Genomic DNA, 25102 nt, shown 5'->3' with positions numbered 1-25102 from the left:
TGATGCTGAAGCTGAAGCTCCAGTACTTTGGCCACCTGATGCAAAGAACTGACTCATTGGAAAAGACCCTGATGCTGGGAAAAATTGTAGGCAGGAGGAGAAGGAGACAACAGAGGATAAGATGGTTGGATGGCATCACCAACCCAGTGGACATGAGTTTGAGCAAGCTTCGGGAGTTGGTGATGGACAGGGAAGCCTGGCGTGCTGCAGTCCATGGGGTCCCAAAGAATCAGACGTGACTGAGCGACTGAACTGAACTGAATTTACCTTGATTCATGGACCTAACATTCCAGGTTCCTAGACAATATTGTTCTTTGCAGCACTGGACTTTACTTTGAGCAGCAGACACACCCACAACTGGGTGTCGTTTCTGCTTTGGCTCAGCCTCTTCATTCTTTCTGGAGCTATTTCTCCAGTCTTCTCCAGTAGCATATTGAACACCTGACATGGGGGGTTCATCTTTCAGTGTCATATGTTTTTGCCTTTTCATACTATTCATGGAGTTCTCAAGGCAAGAATGCTGAAGTGGTTTGCCATTCCCTTCTCCAGTGGACCACATTTTGTCAGAAGTCTCCACTGTGGGTGGCCCTACTCTACATGGCCCATAGTTTCACTGAATTACACAAGGCTGTGGTCCATGTGATCGTTTTGGTTAGTTTTCTGTGATTGTGTTTTTCATTCCATCTGCCCTGTAATGGTTGTGGATAAGAGGCTGTACAAGCTTCCTGATGAGAGGGACTGGCTGTGGGGAAAACTGGGTCTTGCTCTGGTGGGAAAGGCCATCCTTAGCAAATCTTTAATCCAATCTTCTGCTGATGAGTGGGTTTGTGCTCCCTTCATGCAGTTTGTCCTGAGGCAGCCCAGTTCTACAGTACGTAATCTCTATGGAAGGGCTATAGTCTCTGTGCTAAACCTAATGGCGACCTCCTCCAGGAGGACTTATGCCAACACACCATGTCTCCCAGGAATGCTCCTGCCAGTGAACCTGACCCTGAGCCATGCACAATGGACCTGTGCCTCTGCTGGAGACTTCCACTCGTAGGCAAGCCTAACTTTTAATGGTGTCACTGCTCCTTTCTCCTGGGTTGTAGTGCACACAAGGTTTTGTTCTTCCAAGAGTCTCTTTTTCCCCAGTCCTGTGGAAATTCTGTAACCAAATCCTGCTGACCTTCAAAGTCAGATTCTGTGGGGATTCCCAGTCCCTTTGCTGGCTCCCCAGGTTGGGAAGTCTGTTGTGGGGCCTAGAACCTTTACAACAGTGAGAGAACTGCTTTGGTATAATGGTTCTCCAGTTTGTGGATCGCCAGCCTGGCAGCTCTATGATGGGACTAATGGAAACTTCCCTCAAAGGACTGTGTCACAGGCTGCAACTCCCAGGACCACTGCTGCCAGTGGCCTTGTCCCTGCATCAGGCCACTGCTGACCATGCCTCTGCAGGAGACCCTGAAACGCTCACAGGCAGGACTGGCTCAGACTGTAGTTGTGGGGGTCACTGCTCCTTTCCCTGGGTCCTAGTGCACACAAGATTTTGTTTGTGCCCTCTAAGAGTCTCTGACAGGGATTTTGATTTTAAACACGATTGTGTTCCTCCTACCTTCTGTTTGTGGCTTCTTCTTTGTCCTTGGACATGGTTTATCTTTTTTGGTGGGTTCCAGCATTCTCCTGTCAGTTGTGCTTAGCAGCTAGCTGCAATTTTGGTGTTCTCGCAGGAGAAGAGCACATGTCCTTCTCCACCATCTTCGTGGACAGCCATTCAACATCACAATAATCCAAGTCTATGCCCCAACCACTAATGCTGAAGACACTGAAGTTGACAAGTACTATGAAGACCTACAAGACCTTCTGGAACTAACACCAAAAAAAGATGTCCTTTTCATCACAGGGGACTGGAATGCAAAAGTAGGAAGTTAAGAGATACCTAGAGTAACAGGCAAGTTTGGCCTTGGAGTACAAAATGAAGCAGAGCAGAGGCTAACAGAGTTTCACCAAGAGAACACACTGGTCATAGCAAACACCCTCTTCCAACAATGTAAGAGTCAACTCTACACATGGACATCATCAGATGGCCAATATTGAAATCAGACTGATTTATTCTTTGCAGCCAAAGATGGAGAAATTCTATTCAGTCAGCAAAAACAAGACCTGGAGCTAACTGTTGCTCAGATCATGAGCTCATTATTATAAAATTCAGACATAAATTGAAAAAAAATAGGGACAAGCACTAGGTCATTCAGTTATGACCTAAATCAAATCCCTTGTGATTATACAGTGGAAGTGACAAATAGATTCAGGGGATTAGATCTGATAGAGTGCCTGAAGAACTATGGACAGAGGTTCATAACATTGTACAGGAGGTAGTGACCAAAACCATCCCCCAGAAAAAGAAATGCAAAAGGCAAAATAGTTGTTTGAGGAGGCCTTACAAATAGCTGAGAAAAGAGAAGCAAAAGGCAAAGGAGGAGAAGAAAGATATACCCATCTGAATGCAGAGTTGCAGAGAATAGCAGAGAGAGTTAAGAAAGCCTTCTTAAGTGAACAATGCAAAGAAATAGAGGGATATAATAGAATGGGAAAGACTAGAGATCTCTTCAAGAAAATTAGAAATACCAAGGGAACATTTGATGCAAAGATGGGCACTATAAAGAACAAAAAGAGTATAGACCTAACAGAAGCATAAAATATTAAGCAGAGGTTGTAAGAATACACAAAAGATCTATAAAAAAATGTCTTAATGACCTGGATAACTATGATGGTATGGTCACTCACCTAGAGCCAGACATCCTGGAGTGTGCAATCAAGTGGACCTTAGGAAGCATCGCTACGAACAAAGCTAGTACAGGTGATGGAATTCCAAGTGAGCTATTTAAATTCCAAAAGAGGATGCTGTAAAGTGCTGCACTCAATATGCCAGAAAATTTGGAAAACTCAGCAGTGGCCACAGGACTGGAAAAAGGTCAGTTTTCATTCCAATCCCAAAGGAGGGCAATGCCAAAGAATGTTCAAGCTACCATGCAGTTGTGCTTATTTCACATACTAGCAAGGCAGCGTTCAGTATCCTTCAAGCTAGGCTTCAACAATATGTGAACCGAGAACTTCCAAATGTACAAGCTGGATTTAGAAAAGGGTGAGGAACCAGAGATCAAATTGCTAACATCCGTTGGATCATAGAAAAACCAAGGAAATTCCAGAAAAATACCTAGTTCTGTTTCGTATACTATACTGAAGCTTTTGACTGTGTGAATCACAACGAACTGTGGTAAATTATTAAAGAGATAGGAATACCAGACCACCTTACTGCCTCCTGTAAAATCTGTAAGTGGGTCAAGAAGCAACAGTTAGAACTGGACCTGAAACAATGGACTGGTTCCAAATTGGGAAAGGAATATATCAAGGCTGTATATTGTCACCCTGCTTATTTAACTTATATGCAGAGTACATCATGTGAGATGCCAGGCTGGGTGAGTCACAAGCTGGAATCAAGATTGCCAGGAGAAATATCAGTAACCTCAGATATGCAGATGATACCACCCTAATGGTAGAAAGTCAAGAGGAACTAAAGAACCTCTTCATGAAAGTGAATGAGGAGAGTGAAAAAGCTGGCTTAAAACTCAACATTCAAAAAACTAAGATCATAGTATCCATTCCCATCACTTCATGGCAAATAGATGGGGAAACAATGGAAAGAGTAACACACTTTATTTTCTTGGACTCCAAAATCACAGGATGTTGACTGCAGCCATGAAATTAAAAGATGATTGCTCCTTGGAAGAAAAGCTGTGGTGATCCTAGACAGAATATTAAAAAGCAGAGACATCACTTTGCTGACAAAGGTCCATTTAGTCAAAACTATTGTTTTTCCATTGGTCATGTACATATGTTAGACCATAAATAAGGCTGAGCACCAAATAATTGATGCTTTTGAACTGTGGTTTTGGGGAAGACTCTTAAGAATCCCTTGGACTACAAGGAGATCAAACCAGTCAATCCTAAAGGATGTCAACCCTGAATATTCATTGGTAGGACTGATGCTAAAGCTGAAGCTCCAAAACTTTGACCACTTGATGCAAAGAGCCAACTCATTGGAAAAGACTCTGATGCTGGGAAAGATTGAGAGCAGGAGGAATGGGGCAACAAAGGAGTTAAATGGATGAGTGTCATCACCCACACAATGGACATGAGTTTGAGAAAACTCAAGAGATAGTGAAGGACAGGGATGCCTGGCATGCTGGAGTCCAAGGGGTTGCAAAGAATTGGACATGACTGACAGACTGAACAACAAGAAAAAGGGACTGCATCAAAAATATGACAGGTCTCTCCTTTAAGTTTTTGCCAGATATTGAACTTGATGGAATGGAAGGCTAAGCTCAAAATTTTTGAAGGAGGGAATTTCAGGCATGAGAAGGAAGAGAATGACAACTATGAGTCAGAAGCCTTAGAAGGCCATATCCAAGAAATAAGATGGACTGCAAAGTCATGGTGAAATCTATCCACGGTGCTTTGAAGACAAATTTATACTAATGACAGAAATCAACATGGAACACTTGATAAATTTTCCTCTCAAGACTGCCAGATTTTCAAACTACATGAGGTGGGAGGCTAATGAGCTAAACAAAACTTCCAAAGGGCAGACTGAATCTCCCATAGTGTTTAAGTGTTGAAAGGAAATAGACCTCCCAAGCTACCGATCAGAAGTGCAAATGAGCCACACCTTAAGAAAAAAAGCAAGAGGCAGACTGAGTCTAAAACTGGAATCCAGCACCAACTTAGTTCAGTTCCTTGTTGTATTAAGGTGATCAGCCCTTCAAATTATGCATCTAACAGAGGAAACGGAGAACCTTTATGAGGGAAAATTACATCATTACAAGTCCCATTTGTTCATTTTAAACCCAAAATATGGCATATAATAAATTACAAGACTTGAGAAGAGGCAAGAAAATGTGAGTGATAATAGAAAATGCAAATAATAAAAGCAGATCCATAGATGATCCAGATACTGGAATTAGCAGGCAGGGTTTTTAAAATAATTACTTATGTGCAGGGAAGAAAAGGAAAAGATGGGACAAAATGGATAAAATAATGGATAATTTTGAGAGAATTGGAATCTATAAAAATGATTTAACATGCATTATAGATTTTTAAAATATAATAGCTAAAATTTAGAATTCATTTACAGTTTTAACAATAGCTTGGACTGAGCAAAGAGTGAACTTGAGGACAGAAAAGTTGACAACACAAAACTGAAGCACAGAGACAAAAAGAATGGAAAGAATAAAACTAGTATAAGAGATATATGGAATATGGGGAAGCAATTAAACATATATTAATTAGAGTCATAGAAGGATAAGTATTAGAAAAAGGGGTAGAAGCAATATATGAAGAGATAATAGTCAAGAAATTTCCAAAACTGGTGATAGATATCATTTCACACATTAAAGAAGTTCAGTGAACCTTAATCCACAGAAAGGATATATGCAAAGAATTAAGTAAATAAGTGTATTGTAGCTGAACTGCTGACAAAGATAAAGTCTTAAAAGCAACAAGAGAAAACAAGGCACATTACTTTATCACAAAGGAACAATAAAGCAGATGACTATTGTACTGAAATTATGGAAGCCAAAAGACATTTAAAGTGCTTAAAGAAAAAAAGTCTGTCAAATTTGTATCCAGATAAAATACCTTTAGAGATCATAGTAAAAATAAAGACTTATTCAGACAAATAAAACTTGAGAGAAACCATCAACAGCAGACCCACACTATGAAAAATATTAAAGGAAGTTCTTCAGGGTAAAGGAAAATGAACTCAAATAGTAGCACAGACCTTCCAGAAAGAAGAGCAACAGGAAAGACAAATATATGGGTAAAAATAAAGTAGCAAGAAGAAACTATATTGTGGAGTTTTATGTAGAAGTATTTAAAGTACACATTTGCATGAATTATAGGAAGGAGGTGTATGGCTTAAATCATTATAAGGTTTTCATTTAGATAGTAAAAGGTAGACTGCAAAAAAAAATGCTAGCTTTAGAGTGGAATACAGCATGAAAACAAAATTTTAAGGTTAAGGTAGGCTGTAATAAGGAATTATATGGGAATATAGAGGTTGTTGTTGTTCAGTTGCTCAGTCATGTCCAGTTCTTTGTGACCTTATGGACTGTGGCACGACAAGCTTTCCTTTACTTCACTATCTCCCTGAGTTTGCTCAAACTCATGTCCAGTGAATCAGTGATGGCATCCAACCATTTCATCCTCTATTGCCCCTTTCTTCTCCTGCCCTCGATCTTTCCCATCATCAGGGTCTTTTCCAATGCATCAGTTCTTTGCATTGTGTAGCCAAAGTATTGGAGCTTCAGTTTCAACATCAGTCCTTCCAATGAATATTCAGGGTTGTTTTCCTTTAGGATTGACTGGTTTGATCTTGCAGGCCAAGGGACTCTCAAGAGTCTTCTTTAGCACCACAGTTCGAAAGCATCATTCTTTGGTGCTCAACCTTCTTTATGGTTCAACTCTCACATCCATGTGTGACTACAAGAAAAACCATAGCTTTGACTATACAGACTTTCATCAACAAAGTGATGTCTCTGCTTTTTAATACACTGTCTAGGTTTGTCATTGCTTTCCTTCCAAAGAGTAAGCATCTTTTAATTTCATGGCTGCAGTCACCGTCCACAGTGATTTTTGCAGCCCATGGAAATAAAATTTGTCATCGTTTTCACTTTTTCCCCATCTATTTTCCTTGAAATGATGGTACTGGGTGCCATGATCTTACGTTTTTTATATTTTAAGCTTGCTTTAACATAAATGCAAACATCCTAAACACCGTGGTAGCAAAGTGAGTTCATTTTTCTTTAAACAAAAAAAAGGTCATTACCAAGTGGGATTTATTCCAAAAAAGCAATTTTGCCTTTAACAATAGAAAATCTGTGAAATTCACCATATTAAAAAATAAAATCACATGCTAATCTCAATAGGTAGCTCAGCTGTTAAAGAATCTGCCTGCAATGCAGGAGACCTCGGTTCAATCCCTGGGTTGGGAGAAGGGCATGGCAACCCACTCTAGTAGTCTTGCCTGGAGACTCCCCATGGACAGAGAAGCCTGGCAGGCTACAGTCCATAGGACTGCAAACACTGAGTGACTAAGCGCAGCACAGCTCAATAGATGCCAAAGAAACAATTAACACAATTCAGTACCCATTCAAGAAAAACTAAGCTCTTGGTAAACTCACTGGAAAAAAATTCTGATGCTGGGAAAGATTGAGGGCAGGAAGAGAAACAGGTGACAGGTTGAGATGGTTGGATGACATCATCAATTCAATGGACAGGAGTTTGAGCAAACTCGGGTGGGATAGCAAAGGACAGGGAATCCTGGCATGCTGCAGTCCATGGGGTGTCAGAATTGGACATGACTGAGCAACTGAACAATAACAACAAACTAGAGGTAGAAGCAGGTTAACCAATTCAGAACATCAAATATATCTGTCTGCGTCCCTTCATCCAACTAAAGGTCATGTTCTATAGCCACACCAAAGAGAAGACACGAATATGTTTGTTTGAACAATGCCTAGGGGATGATGGCACTGACTTGGAAGGAACCAGGGTCATTGTCCAAGAGGAGCAGACACATTACACACATTTTCCAAACACATTACATTCAGTTCAGGTCAGTTCATTTGCTCGGTCGTGTCTGACTCTGCGACCCCATGAATCACAGCACGCCAGGTCTCCCTGTCCCTCACCAACTCCTGGAGTTCACTCAGACTCATGTCCATCGAGTCAGTGATGCCATCCAGCCATCTCATCCTCGGTCGTCCCCTCCTCCTCCTACCCACAATCCCTCCCAGCATCAGAGTCTTTTCCAATGAGTCAACTCTTCGCATGAGGTGGCCAAAGTACTGGAGTTTCAGCTTTAGCATCATTCCTTCCAAAGAAGTCCCAGGGCTGATCTCCTTTAGAATGGACTGGTTGGATCTCCTTGCAGTCCAAAGGATTCTCAAGAGTCTTCTCCAACACCACAGTTCAAAAGCATCAATTCTTCGGCACTCAGCTTTCTTCACAGTCCAACTCTCACATCCATATATGACCGCTGGAAAAACCATAGCCTCTTTTCCTACCCTCTATTGGATTTAAAAGATCCATTTCCTGTCCCTCACTGCCCCCAACTGCCCCACTAGCTTGGGAAGGTCTGTGTTACATTTCCATTCTTTTTGTAGTCACTTTGAAGTTTTTGACACTAATTATACGTTTTCCTATAATACTCTGAAGTTACTAAGTATTTCTCTTCTAAACATCCCTGAACCCTTTGAAGCCCACTTTACGCACTGAACACCCTCACACCCTGCTCAAGCTAATCTAACCATCTTTTTCTTACAACTTAGATTCTATCACTTTTTAAACATAGTTAATAAAGGGGATTTTGGTTAGTTTACAATTGATAGTTAATTAAATGTATTTATTTTTTTTAAAAAAACTACTGAAACAATTCTTGAGAATCTTTTCTGAGACTAAATGAGAGCCCAATGCCTGCCTCACACAGAGTAGGTGCTCAATAAAAGGAACCCACCTTTCCCCCTCCCAGAATAAACAGTTGTTTGTCTCTTTAACACTAGTTACGAGTGCTCAACAGGCATGGATTCCTCTGGGTTGGATGCATTTCATGGACAGTTGGCAATGACCAACCTCTCCTTATGTTAATTTTGTGAATACTGTATTTGACTGTGTAGCAAGCTAAATGATGCAGGAATAAATGTTCTCATTTCTGAGCTGTGAAGTGTTGAAAATGGATCAGAAAATAAAAGCAGAATGTCCACCCTTTGGGAGAAAAATGTCAGTCTGTGTTGCTGCCACTCTTGGCTGCTAGTTGGAATGCAGCTGTTAAGGCAGCTGTTTAACTGTTTACCCAACTTGAAAGGACACTCAACTGCCAAGTGGCAAATAGTTTTCATAACATTTTGCTTTTGCTGAGAACAACAACAGTGCATTTTATTGAGCTCCAGCAGTGTGCCAAACATGACAGATTTATAACTCTGCAGGTTCACAACCTTGACTGAACATGATGCTCATTTCCATTTGTAATATTTGTAAAAAGAATAAATAGGCTTCCAAAGGTAGCCTCTACACACACACACAAAAGAAATCTAGATCTTACATATTTTTTGAAAATCCAGCAGATAACTTGAGGAAATACCTCTGAAAATGAAAAACCTTTAAAAGGAAGATTTAAAGTTTTTAAACTTCCTTAAGGTGGCCCAAGATTGACTTTACCCCTTTGTCCAGGACAGATGAGTGCAGCAGTAGCAGAGGAAACATGTCATCTACTGAATCTCTTGCAATCGATGTGTCTCATTCTGGGTCATGAAGTTAATCTGTGTTGCTAATAAAAATATTGACACTAAGTACTTAGCATACTGTTGTATTGAATCTGACAGGCTGTAAACTGGTGGTGGGGAGTAGGAGGGGTTGCGGTCATCAACTATTTTATTTATGAAAGGTATAGGACAAATATAAGCATTTAAAATTAAGAAAATACTTTCATATACATAAGCATGATTTTCTTCTGAGTCCAAAAGTTACGTGGATGATGATCATGTTACACAGCTGTCCACCCACAGTCTATTCCCTCTGGTCAGAAGCTCATGCCTTCAAAAAAGTTATGGAGATATGCTTTAGGCATGTAGAGGGATCCTGTACATACCTATTATTTGTTCCAGCAGAAGTGATAGAAAGCAGAAGTGACCACCACTCAAACATTTAGTGTGTAAGCCCCACAACTCTTTATGAAGACAGTGGAGGTCAGGCAGGGGAGATTCAATCTCATTTAATAAATCAGACTTGCTAGGAGTCGGACACGACTGAGCAACTTCACTTTCACTTTTCACTTTCATGCATTGGAGAAGGAAATGGCAACCCACTCCAGTGTTCTTGCCTGCAGAATCCCAGGGACGGGGGAGCCTGGTGGGCTGCCATCTCTGGGGTCGCACAGAGTCGGAAACGACTGAAGCGACTTAGCAGCAGCAGCACAATCAAAGCTGAAATAGAGATATTTCTAAAGGTGAACTGGGCTGAACAAAGATGATCAATGGAGACATAACCTGTATTTTCTCTACTATTTACCAAACAGTCATTAACTCATAAGTGATAGTCTAATCCAGCTATTTCTCCAAATTATAAAAGCATACATTTCCACAAAGTTGACATGATTTCTTGGGCAATGATAGACAAAGTCTCACACACTGGGTAATGGTCACCAAGGGACTCAGCCACGAGTTTTGTGCTCTTTTTTTCAGGGATCAGAAAATTAGTAATTGCAAACCATGGATGAAATTTATAAGATCGCTTCCACAGAAAGGATCCAGGTGTTGGAAAAAGAACTGGCTACGCAATTGACTGAACTGAAGTCTGAGATAGAAGAACAATGGACTCTCCAGGGGTCAGCTCATCAAACTTACAGGTAAATAGTGGCAGTGTGAAGGCATGGTCTTCAAGAGCTTCAACCCCTACTCACTTCCCATAAGCTCCATCAGAGTGCCCCTCTCCTTTTTACTTGAACATTTGGCATCATCTCAAGCTCAGGCTTGACTGCTGCCCTTAAGGCTCTCCTATATTCTAGAATCATCAAGGCATTACACATATCATTGTCTTAAGATTCCAGAAGCTATTATACAAACCATAGTCAATGAAACCTTATTTTCTCCAATGATATTTTAACTGAATTTGACCTTGATTTTGATGAGAAATTTCAAAACGAAAATAATATGAGGTATTTGATAGTGAATTCTGAAAAATGATGTTCTATTAGGAACTATTCTATAGGTAAATGCTGCCAATGATAGCAATTGAACTCTTTAGGTCATTCACAGACACTTTGAGGTTAACTGAGAGGAAAGGCATGATCTGAGCAAGAGAAGGTCAGAGAACTGAACCCTGAATCCCACCCAAACTCCCAGCATGCCAAAGAATTAGAAGACAAGAGGGCAGGGAAAGAATGGGTTTCTTCTGTTTCCCTGACTGCCTGTTTAGTAGCTGGTCCTCTTTCTAGGTGGTTACTGGTTTTCCATCTCTGTGAGGCTGTAGCCAGGATACAGGTACCCAGTAATCACAGAAATTATACATTTGATTTATTCATGCTTTTACCCTCAAGGCCCTTTCAAAACTTGTATCTTTTTCCATCAAAACCAAGACATGAGGAGACAAGAGGAGGCATTATTCCAACTGCAGTTGGGAATTCAACGTAGCTGGCTCATGGGTTTCTTAGTCCCACATGATTGAGAGGCCTTCTAACTGTCAGCCTGGTGTTCCTTTGAGAAACAGGACCATGATTCCAGTGGGGGTGAACTGCTGACAAGTGTATAAACTAACAATCTATTTTCATCTTCCCTTAAAACTTATCCAAGGAGGACTGATAAATGGTCACATGAACAATATTAATCTGAACTTTACTGACTACAATCCCCTTCAAATCTCGTTTCTCACATGTATTCCAGAACCATCTCCTGTGGTCCCCTTGCCAGTGTTTGCAGAGTCCCATCTTAATACAGTAACATTTGCACCATGGTTTTAATGTTCCCAAAGCTGCCAAGCCCTGGGATGTATCTCACACCCAATGTGGAGAGGATCCCTCTTTTTGACCCAGGGTCCCACCTTTATCAGGCCCCAGGGCAATGCTGCTTGTACTTCCTTACACCTTCCTCATGGTTAGGCTTGGACAACAGTCAATGAGGGTGCTTAAGCAAGCACTTCTGCAGTGTTTTTCCTAGAGATGAATAAATTTTTTGAAGCAGAAAATTTGGCTAAGATAATTTCCAAAGTATTTCATGTTTGATATTTAAGGATCATTTTCACCCTTCAGATAACTGAGCTAGAACACAAAAATAAAAACATTTTGTTTGAATAATATGTGTTATTTTATGTGTCAAATAAAATCGATGAGATAGAGGTCTGATAAGCACAGTAATTGTTAGAAATGAGATTATTGAAGGAACTATGGATAGGGGTAAGAAATGGCCTCACCACTGTCTCTGTTTCTAGAGAGATGCTGCTGCTAAGTCGCTTCAGTCGTGTCCAACTCTGTGCGACCCCATAGACGGCAGCCCACCAGGCTCCCCCATCCCTGGGATTCTCCAGGCAAGAACACTGGAGTGGGTTTAAGTTGGGGTAAAAGGAAAGACTATGTATTTGTGAGCAGGAGAGGACATCTGGCCCAAGTTAAGGTTTAACAGGAGTGAGGTGTACACAAGAGAGATTCTGACTGAAGACAGAAGCCTGTGGCCTTTACATGCGACCAATAATCCAGTATAATATATTTATTTAGAAATGAGCATTTGTGGAGTTGAAGATTAATCAGGGCAGGAGGAGAAGTGGGTGACAGAGGATGAGATGTTTGGATAGCATCACGGATGCAGTGAACATGAGTTTGAGCAAACTCCAGGAGACAGTGAAGGACAGGGAAGCATGGCGCTCTGCAGTCTATGGGGTTGCAAAGAGTAAGATTTGACTTAGCAACTAAACAATAGCAACAGTCTTTAATCTGATTTATAATAGCTTCTATAATTACAACTTCTATTGCATAAAATTTTCTGCAGCTCTGTTCGAATGCCAAAGGACATCTCTTACTTTAGAAGAGAAAGGGAACTGGCCCTAAAGAAAACTTTACAGGTGAGTAAAACAATGGGCTATTTCATTATAACAGTGAATTAGGATTTGCTAAGTTGGTGGAAACTCTTGACAAGGAAAACTTTTTGTAAACAAGCAGCTGATATTACTGACGGTGTTTACAAAGAAAAAATATTCAGCACACTGCTGGACCAGAGAAGGCCAGTCCTTCGGAGATATCTGATTTTTGTAGAGTGTTTATCATAAATCAGTTCCTTGATTTATGATGTTAAAAATATTAACTTGAAATCTTAGGTATAACAGCATAACATATGAAAGCTATCAGAAATTGTATGTCATTTTCTATCATAGACACGGATTGTTTTGTTTCCTTCTTTCCCTTTCTTTGCTTGCTCTGTTCTCTGGGGTTCAGGTGGCTCAGTCAAAGTCCCTTGTTATTCAACCAGATGTCATGCAGAGGGAGCTAGAGAGCTGCCTAAGGAGAGAGTACACTCCTGAAAATTTACCTTTGCTACTGTTGCAGGTAAGAGTCATTGAGCAATTTGAAAAGCAGATTTGAAACTTAGTAGAAATGTATGAACAAAACTGGCTTTCTGGTATGTCCTCTGGCCAGGGTACAATATTCTCTATATGTATGGTTTGCAGAATTTGGTTAATATAAATGCTCTTCTTTGCTAGAGACCCATGCCAAACTCCGGGAAATAATGAAAGACAGGGAAGCCTGATGTGCTGCAGTCCATGGAGTCACAAAGAGTCAGACACGATTTAGCAACTGAACAACAGCTACAACATGCCATTTAAGTTCAGCTTAGCTACAGCCACTAAACAATTGGCAAAGTTTCTACTAGTTGCTCCCTGTGCTGGTATTAGGAAGCAATACAACATTGACTAAGATAGTCGCAGACCTCAAAAACTATTGGCTGACCTAAGGAAGATGTTTCTGGAAATCTCTCCTAAGAAAATAACTCACAACATGGGGAGTGGGGGGAAGATATTCCAATAAAGATCATTATTGCAGCATTATAATAAAAGTGAAAAGATTAGAGTTGCCTAAATGTCTAATCATAGGAGAGTTAAGAAAAACAGTATGGTATTTGATAGATTATTGTTCTGCCTTTAAAGATTTTCTGCATAAGGAATTATTGTGTTATGTAATATTAGGTAACAAAAACATATGTATGTATATATATATTACAATAATGGTCATGTAGTATACAGAAAAATCACTTGAAGAGCAGACATAGGCCAAAATGTTAGTAATTACTGTCTTTGAATGGCAGACAATGAATTTCCTTTTTTTGCTTTTATGCATTTTCTAAATTTTTTATAAAAGAAATTTTTTTTAAATTTTATAATTTTTCTAAAATTTAAAAAAATTTATAATAAGCATGAACTGTTTAGATTTTAAAAATTCATTGTTCTTTACTCTTGTGTTTTGAGTTACAACCTCACTATGCATACAAAGTATATTATTAGCAACTAACTAATAAGTAATAAGTTAGCAATTAACTAATAAGTAAATCATAAAGAAACAAAAATATTCAGATTTTGTTTGCAAGTCAAACTAATATCATTATTTTCATCCAGGATTCTCTTTCCCTAATATTTCTGGCACTCTTCATTCCTGTGTGTGTGTCAGTGTTTCTCGTGGGAGAGATGAGGAGGGGAGGGTGAAGGTTAGAGATGCTTGGCAAGACAGTTTTGGCTGTCACAATTTGGGGAGGGGAGTGGGTTGCTACTGGCTTCTAGTGAGTAGAGGCCAGGGATGCTGCTAAACATCCTGCAATACACAGAACCACCCCTTCACTGCAAAGAATTATTCAGTCCCAAACATCAATAGTGCAGAGGCTGAAAAAGCTTCAGTTCAGTTCAGTCACTCAGTCGTGTCCAACTCTTTGCGACCCTGTGGACTGCAGCACACCAGGCCTCCCTGTCCATTACCAACTCCCGGAGCTTCTCAAACTCATGTCCATAGAGTCAGTGACGCTATCCAACCAGTCTCATCCTCTGCCGTCCCCTACTCCTCCTGCCTTCAATCTTTCCCAACATCAGGGTCTTTTCCAGTGAGTCACTTTTTCACATCAGGTGGGCAAAATATTGAAGTTTCAGCTTCAGCATCAGTCCTTCCAATGAATATTCAGGACTGATTTCCTTTAGGATTGACTGGTTTGATCTCCTTACTGTCCAAGGGACTCTCAAGAGTCTTCTCCAACACTACAGTTCAAAAGCATCAATTCTTCGGCACTCAGCTTTCTTTATAGTCCAACTCTCACATCCATACATGACCACTGGAAAAACCATAACTTTGACTAGATGGGCAAAAGCTTTGAAAAAGCTTGGTAGAATCCAAGTTTCCATATGTTATCATTTATCTTCTGCCGAAAGAACTTAATTTAACATTTCTTGTAGAACAGATGTGCCAAAGACAAATTCTCTCAGTATTTGTTTGAAAGAAAAAAAAAAAGAAAGGTCTTTGCCTTCGTTTTAGAAAGGTATATTTGTTCAATATGGTATTCTAGGCTGATATTTTTTCCCTTTTATCTTTTTAAATGTGTTGCTCTACTGTCTTCTGGCTTGCATTGTTTCCATTTCCTAATACTTTTTATTCTTTTGTTCTCTGGTTGCTTTTAAGATTTTTTCTTAATGGTTTTAAGCTATTTGATTATGATGTTCCTTGATGAGGTTTTCTTTGTGTTTCTCTTGCTTGGAGTTGGTTGAACTTCTCGGATTGTGATTTTATCATTTTCATCAATTAAATTTTTTTCAACTGTTATTTCTCCAAATGTATTTTATATCCCTACTTGTCCTTTTAGGACTGCAGTGACATATACGTTTCATTCATGCATGCTTCAGTCATGTCTGTTCTGCACTCTATTGACTGTAGCCTGCCAAGCTCCTCCGTCCATGGGATTCTTCAGGCAAGAATACTGGAGTGGATTGCCATGCCCTCCTCCAGGGGATCCTCCCAACCCAGGGATCAAACCTGTGTCTCTTACATCTACCTGCATTGGCAGGTGGGTTCTTTACTACTAGCATCACTTGAGAAGCCTAGACATATATGTTAAATCCCTTCATATCTTCCATAAGTCCCTGAGGCTCTGTTAAATTTTTCTGTCTTTTTTCCCTCAGTGCTTCATTTTGTATAGTTTCTATTGCTATGTCTTCAAGTTTACTAACCATTTCTTCTGCACTGTCTAATCCGCTGCTGCTCCTATTGTTGTTGAGTTGCTAAGTCTTGTCCGACTCTTTGTGACCCCTTGGTCTGTAGCATGCCAGGCTTCCCTGTCCTTCACCATCTCCTGAGTTTGCTCAGACTCATGTCCTTTGTCCATGATGCCATCCAACCATCTCATCCTCTGTTGCTCCCTTGCCCTCCTATCCTAAATCTTTCCCAGCATCATGGTCTTTTCCAATGAGTCAGCTCTTCCCATCAGGTGTACAAAGTATTGGAGTTTCACCTTCAGCATCAGTCCTTCCAGTGAATATTCAGGACTGATTTCCTTTAGGACTGGCTGGATTGATCTCCTTGCTATCCAAGGGACTCTAAAGAGTCGTCTCCAGCACCACAATTTGAAAGCATCAATTCTTCTGCACTCAGCCTTCTTTATGGTCCAATTCTCACATACATACATGACTATTGGAAAAACCATGTCACTGACTATATGTATATAGCAAAGTGATATCTCAGCTTTTTAATGTGCTGTCTAGGTTTGTCATAGCTTTCTTTCCAAGGAGCAAGGATCTTTTAATTTTGTGGGGGCAGTCACCATCCGCAGTGATTTTGGAGCTCAGAAAAAAATAAAATCTGTCACTGTTTCCATTATTTTCCCATCTGTTTGCCATGAAGTGATGGGACCAGATGCCATGATCTTAGTTTTCTGAATGTTTAGTTTTAGACCAAGTTTTCACTCTCCTCTTTTACCCTGATTAAGAGGCTGTTTAATTCCTCTTCACTTTCTGCCATTAGAGTGGTATCATCTGCATATCTGAGGTTGTTGATATTTCTCCTGGCAATCTTGATTCCAGCTTGTGATTCATCCCATCTGGCATTTAGTATGATGTACTCTTCATATAAGTTAAGTAAGCAGGGTGATAATATACAACCTTGATATATTTCTTTCCCAATTTTGAATCAGTCCATTGTTCCATGTCCAGTTCTAATCTGCTGTTAATCCTATCCAATGAATTTTTTATTTCATATATTGTAGTCTTCATTTCTAAAAGTTCTATTTAACTTTTTAAAATATTTTTTATTTCTCTATTATGTTCACATTTTCCTTTCAATTCTTGAACATACTTAGCATAGTAATAAAAACTCTTTTAAAGTCCTTGTTTGCTAATTTCATCACCGGTGCCATTTCTGGGCCTGTTTCTCTTCATTAATTTTTCTCCATCTTATGGGTCATATTTTTCTGCTTCTTTGCATGTCTAGTAATTTTTCCTAGAGGCTAGGCATTGCAGTTTTACATTGCTGAATGCTGATTTTTTTTTTTCATTCCGTAAAGGATGTTATACTTCATTCTAGCAGGCAATTAAGTTATAGATCAGTTTCACACTTACAAGGCTTGGTCTTGAAGCTTTGCTAGAGCAGGTTTAGAGTAACTTTTACTCCAGACATAGTTTATTCTTCTTACTAAATTGTCACCCCTTTTGTGTCTCTGCTGAGTGCTCCAGGTATTTAGTGAGGATTCTTTACTCTGTCAGATTGAAATTTGAACGTCTCCTAGTTCTGTTTGAACTCTGAGAAATGTTCAGTTTACAGTTTCCGAGTTTGCTATTCTTTGCACAGCCTCAGGGAGTTCCACCCTCTGCATGCAATGCTTAATAGTCAGCAAAGAACTTGGAAATCTCTATGTAGGTTTCTGGAGCCCTTTTTCTGCATAACTTTCTCCTCTCCATTACTCTGCCCTGTCAACTCCAGCTGACTCAACTTCCCAAACTTGATTTCTCTATCCTTAACTCGGAGAAACCAGCATGCTCTGATTTCCTATTCTAGTTCAAAAACTGCCTTCTTCAGACAGAAGACCAGAGCTCATTTCATTTGTTTCCTTTCTCTCAAGGACAAGAGTTCTGCATTGCCTGTTGTTGCATGTCAGTAAACAGTTGCCTTGTGTAATTTGCCCTATTTTCTAATTGTTTATGATAGAAGGGTGCATGTGATCCTACTTATTCCATCATAGCAGTATTATTGTTATCAGAAATAAAATTTTTTAAGAATTGGCTTATTTGACTACACTTAAGTACAAGTAAAATTCTTGATCTAAGGTTAAAAGCTATAATCTCATTTATAATGTTCTTTGTACTTTGGGTTCATAAACTTCAGTTTTTAAAAAATTTTTAAGCTTAGCTTTATAGGCTTTTATGTCACTGTTAAAACTTCAACAACTGATAGATGAAATTATAATCTGTTGGACTGACAAAATACCTATTTAAATTTGAATGGTATATTGAGCCAGGTTTCTTAATTTTATGATCTTCATGTAGAAAGTATTGATAGATCCTTCCAAAACAGCCAAACTTATTTTCCTATTATTTTTGTTCTTAAGGTTTAATCCAGTCTTCCCATAGGGCAATTGGTAAAGAACCCGCCTGCCAATGCAGGAGACATGGGTTCAATCCCTGGGGTGGGAAGATCCCCTGGAGGAGGAAATGGCAACCCACTCCAGTATTCTTGCCTGGAGAATCCCATAGACAGAGGAGCCAGGCGGGCTACAGTCCATTGGGTCGCAAAGAGTCAGTCATGACTGAGAACACCCTTCCTTCCTATTATAATTGTATTCTAGTTAATTTTTGTTGTTGTTGTTGTTAAAGCATTATACAGAGAGAATTACCCAGCTGGCCCAGAGTAAATATTTACACATGCTTAGGTGGAAGAGATTTTGCCATCACAGTAAGATCATGGAGCAACTTTATCCTTTTTACAAGGTAGGAAGCCCATGAACAGAATCTATGGGCTATTTTCTGTAATGAAACAATATGGCCATTAAGCTTGTCAATGTTATATTTAGTCATCATGCCTGTACTTTATATCTCTAGACTTATTCATGCTACATAAACTGTAAATGTATACCCTTTGGCCAACATCTCCCCTTTTCCCCTAAGCCCCAGCCCCTGGTTACCACTGTTCTATTCTCTGCTTCTCTGAGTTCGATATTTTTTTTTTTTTTAGACTCCACATAAAAGGGATACCACACAGTATTTGTCTTTTTCTCTGTCTGGCTTATTCCATTTAGCATAATGTTCTCCAGATTTATTCATGTTATTAGGATTCCCCTCCTCTTCGTGGCTGAATAATATTCCATTATCTATAATTTACCACATTTTCTTTATCCATTCATCCATCAATAGACCCTTAGGTTTTCATATCTTGACTATTATGAATAATGCTGCAATGGAATATTGAAATACAGATATCACTTTAAAATACTGATTTTGTTTTCTTTGATATATATACCCCAAAATGGGATTGCTGGATGATACGGTAGTTCTATTTTTTTAATTTTTATGTGTAATTGGAGGATAATTGCTTTACAATATTGTGTTGGTTTCTGCCATACAACAATAATCATATATAAGTATACATATATCCCCTTCCTCTGGAGTCTCCCTCCCAAGCCCCTCATCTCACTCCTCTAGGTCATCCCAGAGCACCAGACTAAGTTCCCTGTGTTATACAGCAACTTCCTACTGCTGCTGCTGCTGCTGCTAAGTCACTTCAGTCGTGTCCGACTCTGTGCAACCCCATAGACGGCAGCCCACCAGGCTCCCCGGTCCCTGGGATTCTCCAGGCAAGAACACTGGAGTGGGTTGCCATTTCCTTCTCCAGTGCATGAAAGTGAAAAGTGAAAGTGAAGTCGCTCAGTCGTGTCCGACTCTTAGTGACCCCATGGACTGCAGCCTACCAGGCTCCTCCGTCCATGGGATTTTCCAGGCAAGAGTACTGGAGTGGGGTGCCATTGCCTTCTCCGAACTTCCTACTAGCTATCTGTTTTGAACATGGCAATGTATGTTTCAGCGCTAATCTCTCAATTCATTCCACCTTCTCCTTCCCCCACTATGTCCGCAAATCCATTCTCTATGTTTTTGTCTTTATTCCTGCCCTGCAAATAGTTTCATCAGTACCATTTTTATAGCTTCCGTATATAAATATATGCATTTATATTATGCATTAATATATGATATTTGTTTTCTCTTTCTGATTTAGTTCACACTGTATAACAGATTTTAAGTTTGTCCTCCTCAGTTAAACTGTCTCAAATTTGTTCCTTTTTTAACTGGCTAAGTAATATTCCATTGCATATATGTACTGCAACTTCTTTGTCCATTCATCTGTCGATGAACATCTAGGTTGCTTCCATGTCTTGGCTATTGTAAATAGTGCTGCAATGAACATTGGGATATATGTGTCTCTTTAAATTATGGTCTTCTCAGGATATATGCTGAGTAGTAGAATTGCTGGGTCATATGGTAGTTTTATTCCTAGTTTTTAAAGGAATCTCCATACTTTTCTCCATAGTGGCTGTTATCAGTATGGTAGTTCTATTTTTAATTTTTTGAGAAATTTCTATATTGTTTTCATATTATCGTTAGATGCACCAGTTTACATCTCCACAAACAATATATCTTGTCAATGTTTTAAGTGGTGGTTAAAGATGGGAAAGGAACTAATGGATGCCCTTATTTGCCATTTCTCCCTGTGGCAGAAGATAATGGTACTATTTTTTAAGAATGAGATTTGAGGGTGGCTTTATATTATAGAAAATTTATTTTTCTTCATAGGCTATAGCTAAAAAATCTAAGAAGCCAACTCCAGTTACTAAATTTCCTTATGCACTGACTCTTTGCTAGGGTCAGTTTCCTTCAAAGTTGTGAGAATATGACTGATTGCTGTCCTTATCAGTCAAATTCAAAATATGAAAGAGTTTTAAAATTACAAGAGCTTCTTATTTGGCTCCCAAACAGTAATACACTATACTTGGAAGCAAATGACGCAAAGAATAAGGCTTGCAAATCATCAGATTCTGTCTTGGCATCTCTCTTAAACAGGAACAAGTTGTCTACATTATGCAGGAATACAATGATGCTCTTCAGAGAGCTGATCGATTGTCTGTTGCACGAGAAAACTTCCTTATGGGAAGAAAGAATCCTCCTAACTTAGTGACACAGGAAGACCTGACTATTTACACAAATTGGTTAGTGTGTCACCTACAGTCAGTCAAGATTATTCACCACTACGTGCAGGTACGTGAAACAGTTATATGGTGATACATTGCCTTCCCAGGATGTTCAGGACATTGTTTTCTTCACACCTGTCACCTAACTTGGGGTTGTCAGTTTCTGTATTCTATCTGCCTTACGAACGACAGGAAAGTAATGGGTCACTAGCTTTTTTCTTGGAGACCTTTGAAACTGTTTTTCTTTTGGAATCTTGCTGTAATGAAATCACTCCATTTAGCTTTCCCAAAGATGTCTCTGTTATACTACTTTGTATTCACCCTATGATTTCTTGTTTTCAGCCTCTTGTTCTGGATTTATGCTCTCTAATTTAGATCTACTTTTTTTTATTCAGCAGCCTCTAGTGAGGGTCTGATTTATGCCAGGGACATATCCTGGGCCAATGGGAGTATATAATCTTTGCTGATGGTGAGGGAGGCCTGGCGTGCTGTGACCCATGGGTTCGCAAAGAGTGGGACATGACTTGGTGACTGAACAGCAGCAACAAAATGTGAGTCACAGGATGATAGGGAAAAGGGCAAGTAAATAGTCAACTTAAATACAATGTGATGAGTATAATCACAGAGTAAAGAGAGTCACAGAGGAGAGGCCCTACTGCAAGATACAGGCATCAGAACGGAATGATGTGACCACATTCTGTTTTAGAAAGATTGCTGTTTTGCCACCTAATTTTTTCTTACTCCACTACACCTCATCTTAGTGATACCACCAACCATAACTCCTGGCCATCATCCTGACATCATCCCTTCCCCAGTCAGTCACTGTGGGTTCTACCTCTGAAGCATCTCTCCCCTGTCATGTGGCATAGTAATGATCTGCTCCTAAGTCCTGTTCCCCCACTAAATTCTGAACTCTTTGAATTTGGTCCATGTCTTACTTATTTTCATATCTCTAGCACCCCACACGATGCCCTGCTCATTATGGGTCATTGATCAAGGTAGGCATGCCTGGATGTTAAAGTCACTTAGAGTTGGTGACAACACAAGGTCCCTAGCTCCAGATTTAGACCCTCATGATTGAGCAGATTACTGAGGCCCACCTCTACCTCCTTCCTCCTCTATCAGATCAAAGGGCTGCTCCTGAAACAAAGTCTGGAAGCGTCTTTGAAAACTGAATTGACACGTGGCCCCTTGGTTGTCCCCTTCTGTAGGCCCTCCAGTATTTACCCATCTCCAAAGCTCTGAGTGTAGCTGTTCACGAAGTCCCTGAAGTTGGTCAGGAAAATGAAAAGGTTCCTGTTGATGACACTGACTCTGACATCCAGGGTTCTGTATCTCCAGACTCTACGAATACCAGCATTTCAGGTAAGAAGTCTTCTTTCCCCTTAGGAAATGTGGAGAAAAGATTGTGGTTTTGCATGTGTGCACCTGATCTTGCTTGAAATTTTTCTATGTATGAAAAAAATTATATCTTAAAAAAAAAATTGTCCATGCCATGCAGTCTATAGGATCTTAGTTCCCTGGCCAGGGATCAAACCTGGGCCCCGGTTGGTGAAAGCACCAAACCCTAACCACTGCACTGCCAGGGAATTCACAAAAGTTTTATCTTCTTAATTAACAAGTGTTAATCTAATATTTTCTGGTGGAAAAAAAATAACAAACACTTCTCTTAGAAATTATTATCTCCATCTTTATAGCTAGACAATTAAGAGAGGGGGAAAAAGCAATAAACTTGAAGTTGAAAGTACTGGGCTCTAGGGCTTTTCTGTTGTGGCCTCACTGTGAGCCTACATGTTTAAGTCATTTCATCTCCTTGGGCCTCAATTTATTCATCTCCAAAATAAACCTTTTAGATTAAGTGATCACTAAGGTCACCTTCATTTTTTTTCCCCAGGGTTGAAAACTTTTCATTTCTATTTTTTGTATATACCCAAAACACTTTGTATTGGGGGATAGCCAATTAACAATGTTGTAATAGTTTCAGGTGAACAGTGAAGAGACTTAGCCATACTTATACATGTATCCATTCTCCCCCCAATCTCCCTCCCATCCAGGCTGTCACATAACATTGAGCAGAGTCCCTTCATTTTTAATTTTACATGATCTTTAAAGACTTCCCTTATCTGAATCAATGTAATAGTCTTCTTACCCTTACCTTATGTTACAGATGACTTAGAAATCTAATCAGGTTTTTACTCTGAGTGATGAATTTACCAGTTGCACCTGGAGAGGCAGCCAACCCTGTTGTGGGGAATCAGAGAAGGTATCTCAAATGGGAAGTCCAGTCTGGGTGCTTAGAGATGTGTAAGAATGAGCTGGGCAAAAGGAGGTGAAGGTTCTCAGCTTCTCCTGATTTGTTTGTTAACTTGTAAGTCATATTCTTTGTCTACTCCAAAGGACTACAAGTAGTTCTGTTCTCACTAAGTCATTCCCCAAAGGGTCCGTTGGCTTTCTCCTGCGGGCTATAAGAAGGGGGAGTCCTAACTACCTCCCCCAGAAAACCAGCACCAGAAGTTTGTTAGGCCTGGCTGAGTGTGTGCTAGACTGCAGAGAAGGCAGAGAAGGCTGGGCATGGAGCAGAATGGCCCTCACCATCCATGGAAAAGGCCCTGACTTCAGTTTTTTCAAAGGACTCTCCTTTTTTCCTCTGAGACTGGTATTCATTGGTATTAATGCTCTTGATTTTGGATATTTTCAGAGCCAATGAGAACAGAAACTGCTTTCGTTCTGCCCCAACACACAACAGAAACAGAAGAACTGAAACCTCAGCTGAGGCTTCTGCTCTCCCATTTCAGTATCTCATATGACGTGGAAGAGCTGAAGGATGCTTCTAAGGAGACAGAACTTTTTGCCTTGGTACTTTATAGATTCTTTCTTAATGTAAATATAGGTGTTCATGAAAGAAAATACTAGTATCTGCCCCGAAGTTGGATATTCACACTGCCGCAATTGTTTCTAGAGTGATAAAATATAATAGTAATAGGTGAGATTTAGACTAGCAGTTGAACTTTCTCTCTGTTAGAATTTTGAAACCCTTGAATATCCAACCCAGAGGGATTGTAGGATTATTTTTCTGCAGAATTTAGAGAAAATGGTAAGTTGTAGTTCATAATAGATGATGTAAACATAGCCAAGATTTGGTACTTTTTAAATATGGAGTTGTCTAGTGTCTAAAGCCCTTTGATTCTCAGAAAGTGTACCAATAGCTCTTCAGTTGGCAAAATGCTTTATATTCAGTACAGTGTATATTGTGTAGTGATTTTTAAAGTTAAGCAGCCATAGTTTGCTATCTCATAGTGTTGCACCTCCTTGAATAAAAAAATCATATTATCAAAAGCCATATTAGAACTTGTTTCAAAGGGAAAAAAATAGGATTATACATAGAGAACCTCAAAATTACAATAATAAACTTTTTAGCCAGAGTTTCAACAAAAAGATATTTTTCTAGATCTGGGTGTATAATATTTATAAATATATGTATTTGCTAGGTAAAAATAATAAGTTGGTTAATCCAAAAAGGCAAAGATCAAATCTGTATGTTTTTGAACACCCTTTGTGTAAGAAGGAACCACTTACTTACTTACTTACTATATCACCATTTACTTTTACCTTGAAGTTTCACATCCATGTGTATTTGTTCCAGCATTATTTTACTGGGATTATTTCTTTTATTATGTAACACGGACTCTTTAAGCTCACTGGAACCAGTGGTATCACATGTCCTCTGGTTTCTTTGAAGGTGGTGTTGTTTAGCTTTTGTCTTTCTTTTCATATCAGTAGCAGCACTGTCTTCAGTAGAGAGTGCTTCTATGGGAGTATCCTCACCCTCATTCATTATCAGCAAGTATTATGATAGACCCAAACCAGAATCAGAGCAAGACAGTGTTAAAAAGAGTCCAAATAAATAAAGATAGGTTATGGCACAGTAGACTCTCATCAGTGACAACAAAAGAATTTGAGGCTGCAGAACTCTTGCACAGAGGAGCCTTCTCCCCAAAGAACAGCTTGTCTTCACATAGAGTTTCCACTTTTGATTTTCTTGTAACAGTATTATGTGCAGTGGTAATTGTACTCCCAAGATAATCACATTACAACACATTTTTTTGTGTAGGACGAATTTCTATAAATAGGAAGAGTGTCTATTTTGGTTTTCCAAAGCCCTAGAGCAGGGTCAGCAAACTACAGCCTGCAGTCCACCTCCTAGTGTTTGTTAAAGTTAAGTGTTATTGGAATACAGCCATGCCCTTTCATTATGTACACAGGCTGTGGCTGCTTTCACACTGTACTGCAGCATTGAGTAGTTGTAACAGAGACCATGTGGTTTG

General features: G+C 39.6%; 1 protein-coding gene across 2 annotated transcripts in view; it reads left to right on the top strand.

The window, feature by feature from the left end:
• Nucleotides 1–25102, top strand: part of CCDC162P (coiled-coil domain containing 162, pseudogene) — a 195329-nt gene that overhangs the window by 16174 nt on the left and 154053 nt on the right. The window contains exons 2-8 of one of the 2 annotated variants that reach the window (XM_012182637.5): nt 10278–10441; nt 12573–12645; nt 13016–13126; nt 18415–18528; nt 20650–20844; nt 21989–22142; nt 23476–23633. In XM_012182637.5, coding sequence (XP_012038027.3) covers nt 10305–10441; nt 12573–12645; nt 13016–13126; nt 18415–18528; nt 20650–20844; nt 21989–22142; nt 23476–23633 — 942 coding nt within the window. In that variant the 5' untranslated portion in view covers nt 10278–10304. The remainder of the gene's footprint in view (nt 1–10277; nt 10442–12572; nt 12646–13015; nt 13127–18414; nt 18529–20649; nt 20845–21988; nt 22143–23475; nt 23634–25102) is intronic. The other variant, XM_060419505.1, reaches the window with a different exon arrangement.

This window comes from Ovis aries, chromosome 8 (genome assembly GCF_016772045.2).
Source record: "Ovis aries strain OAR_USU_Benz2616 breed Rambouillet chromosome 8, ARS-UI_Ramb_v3.0, whole genome shotgun sequence".
Classification (NCBI taxonomy): Eukaryota; Metazoa; Chordata; class Mammalia; order Artiodactyla; family Bovidae; genus Ovis; species Ovis aries.
This window is presented reverse-complemented; position numbering and strand designations above follow the sequence as displayed.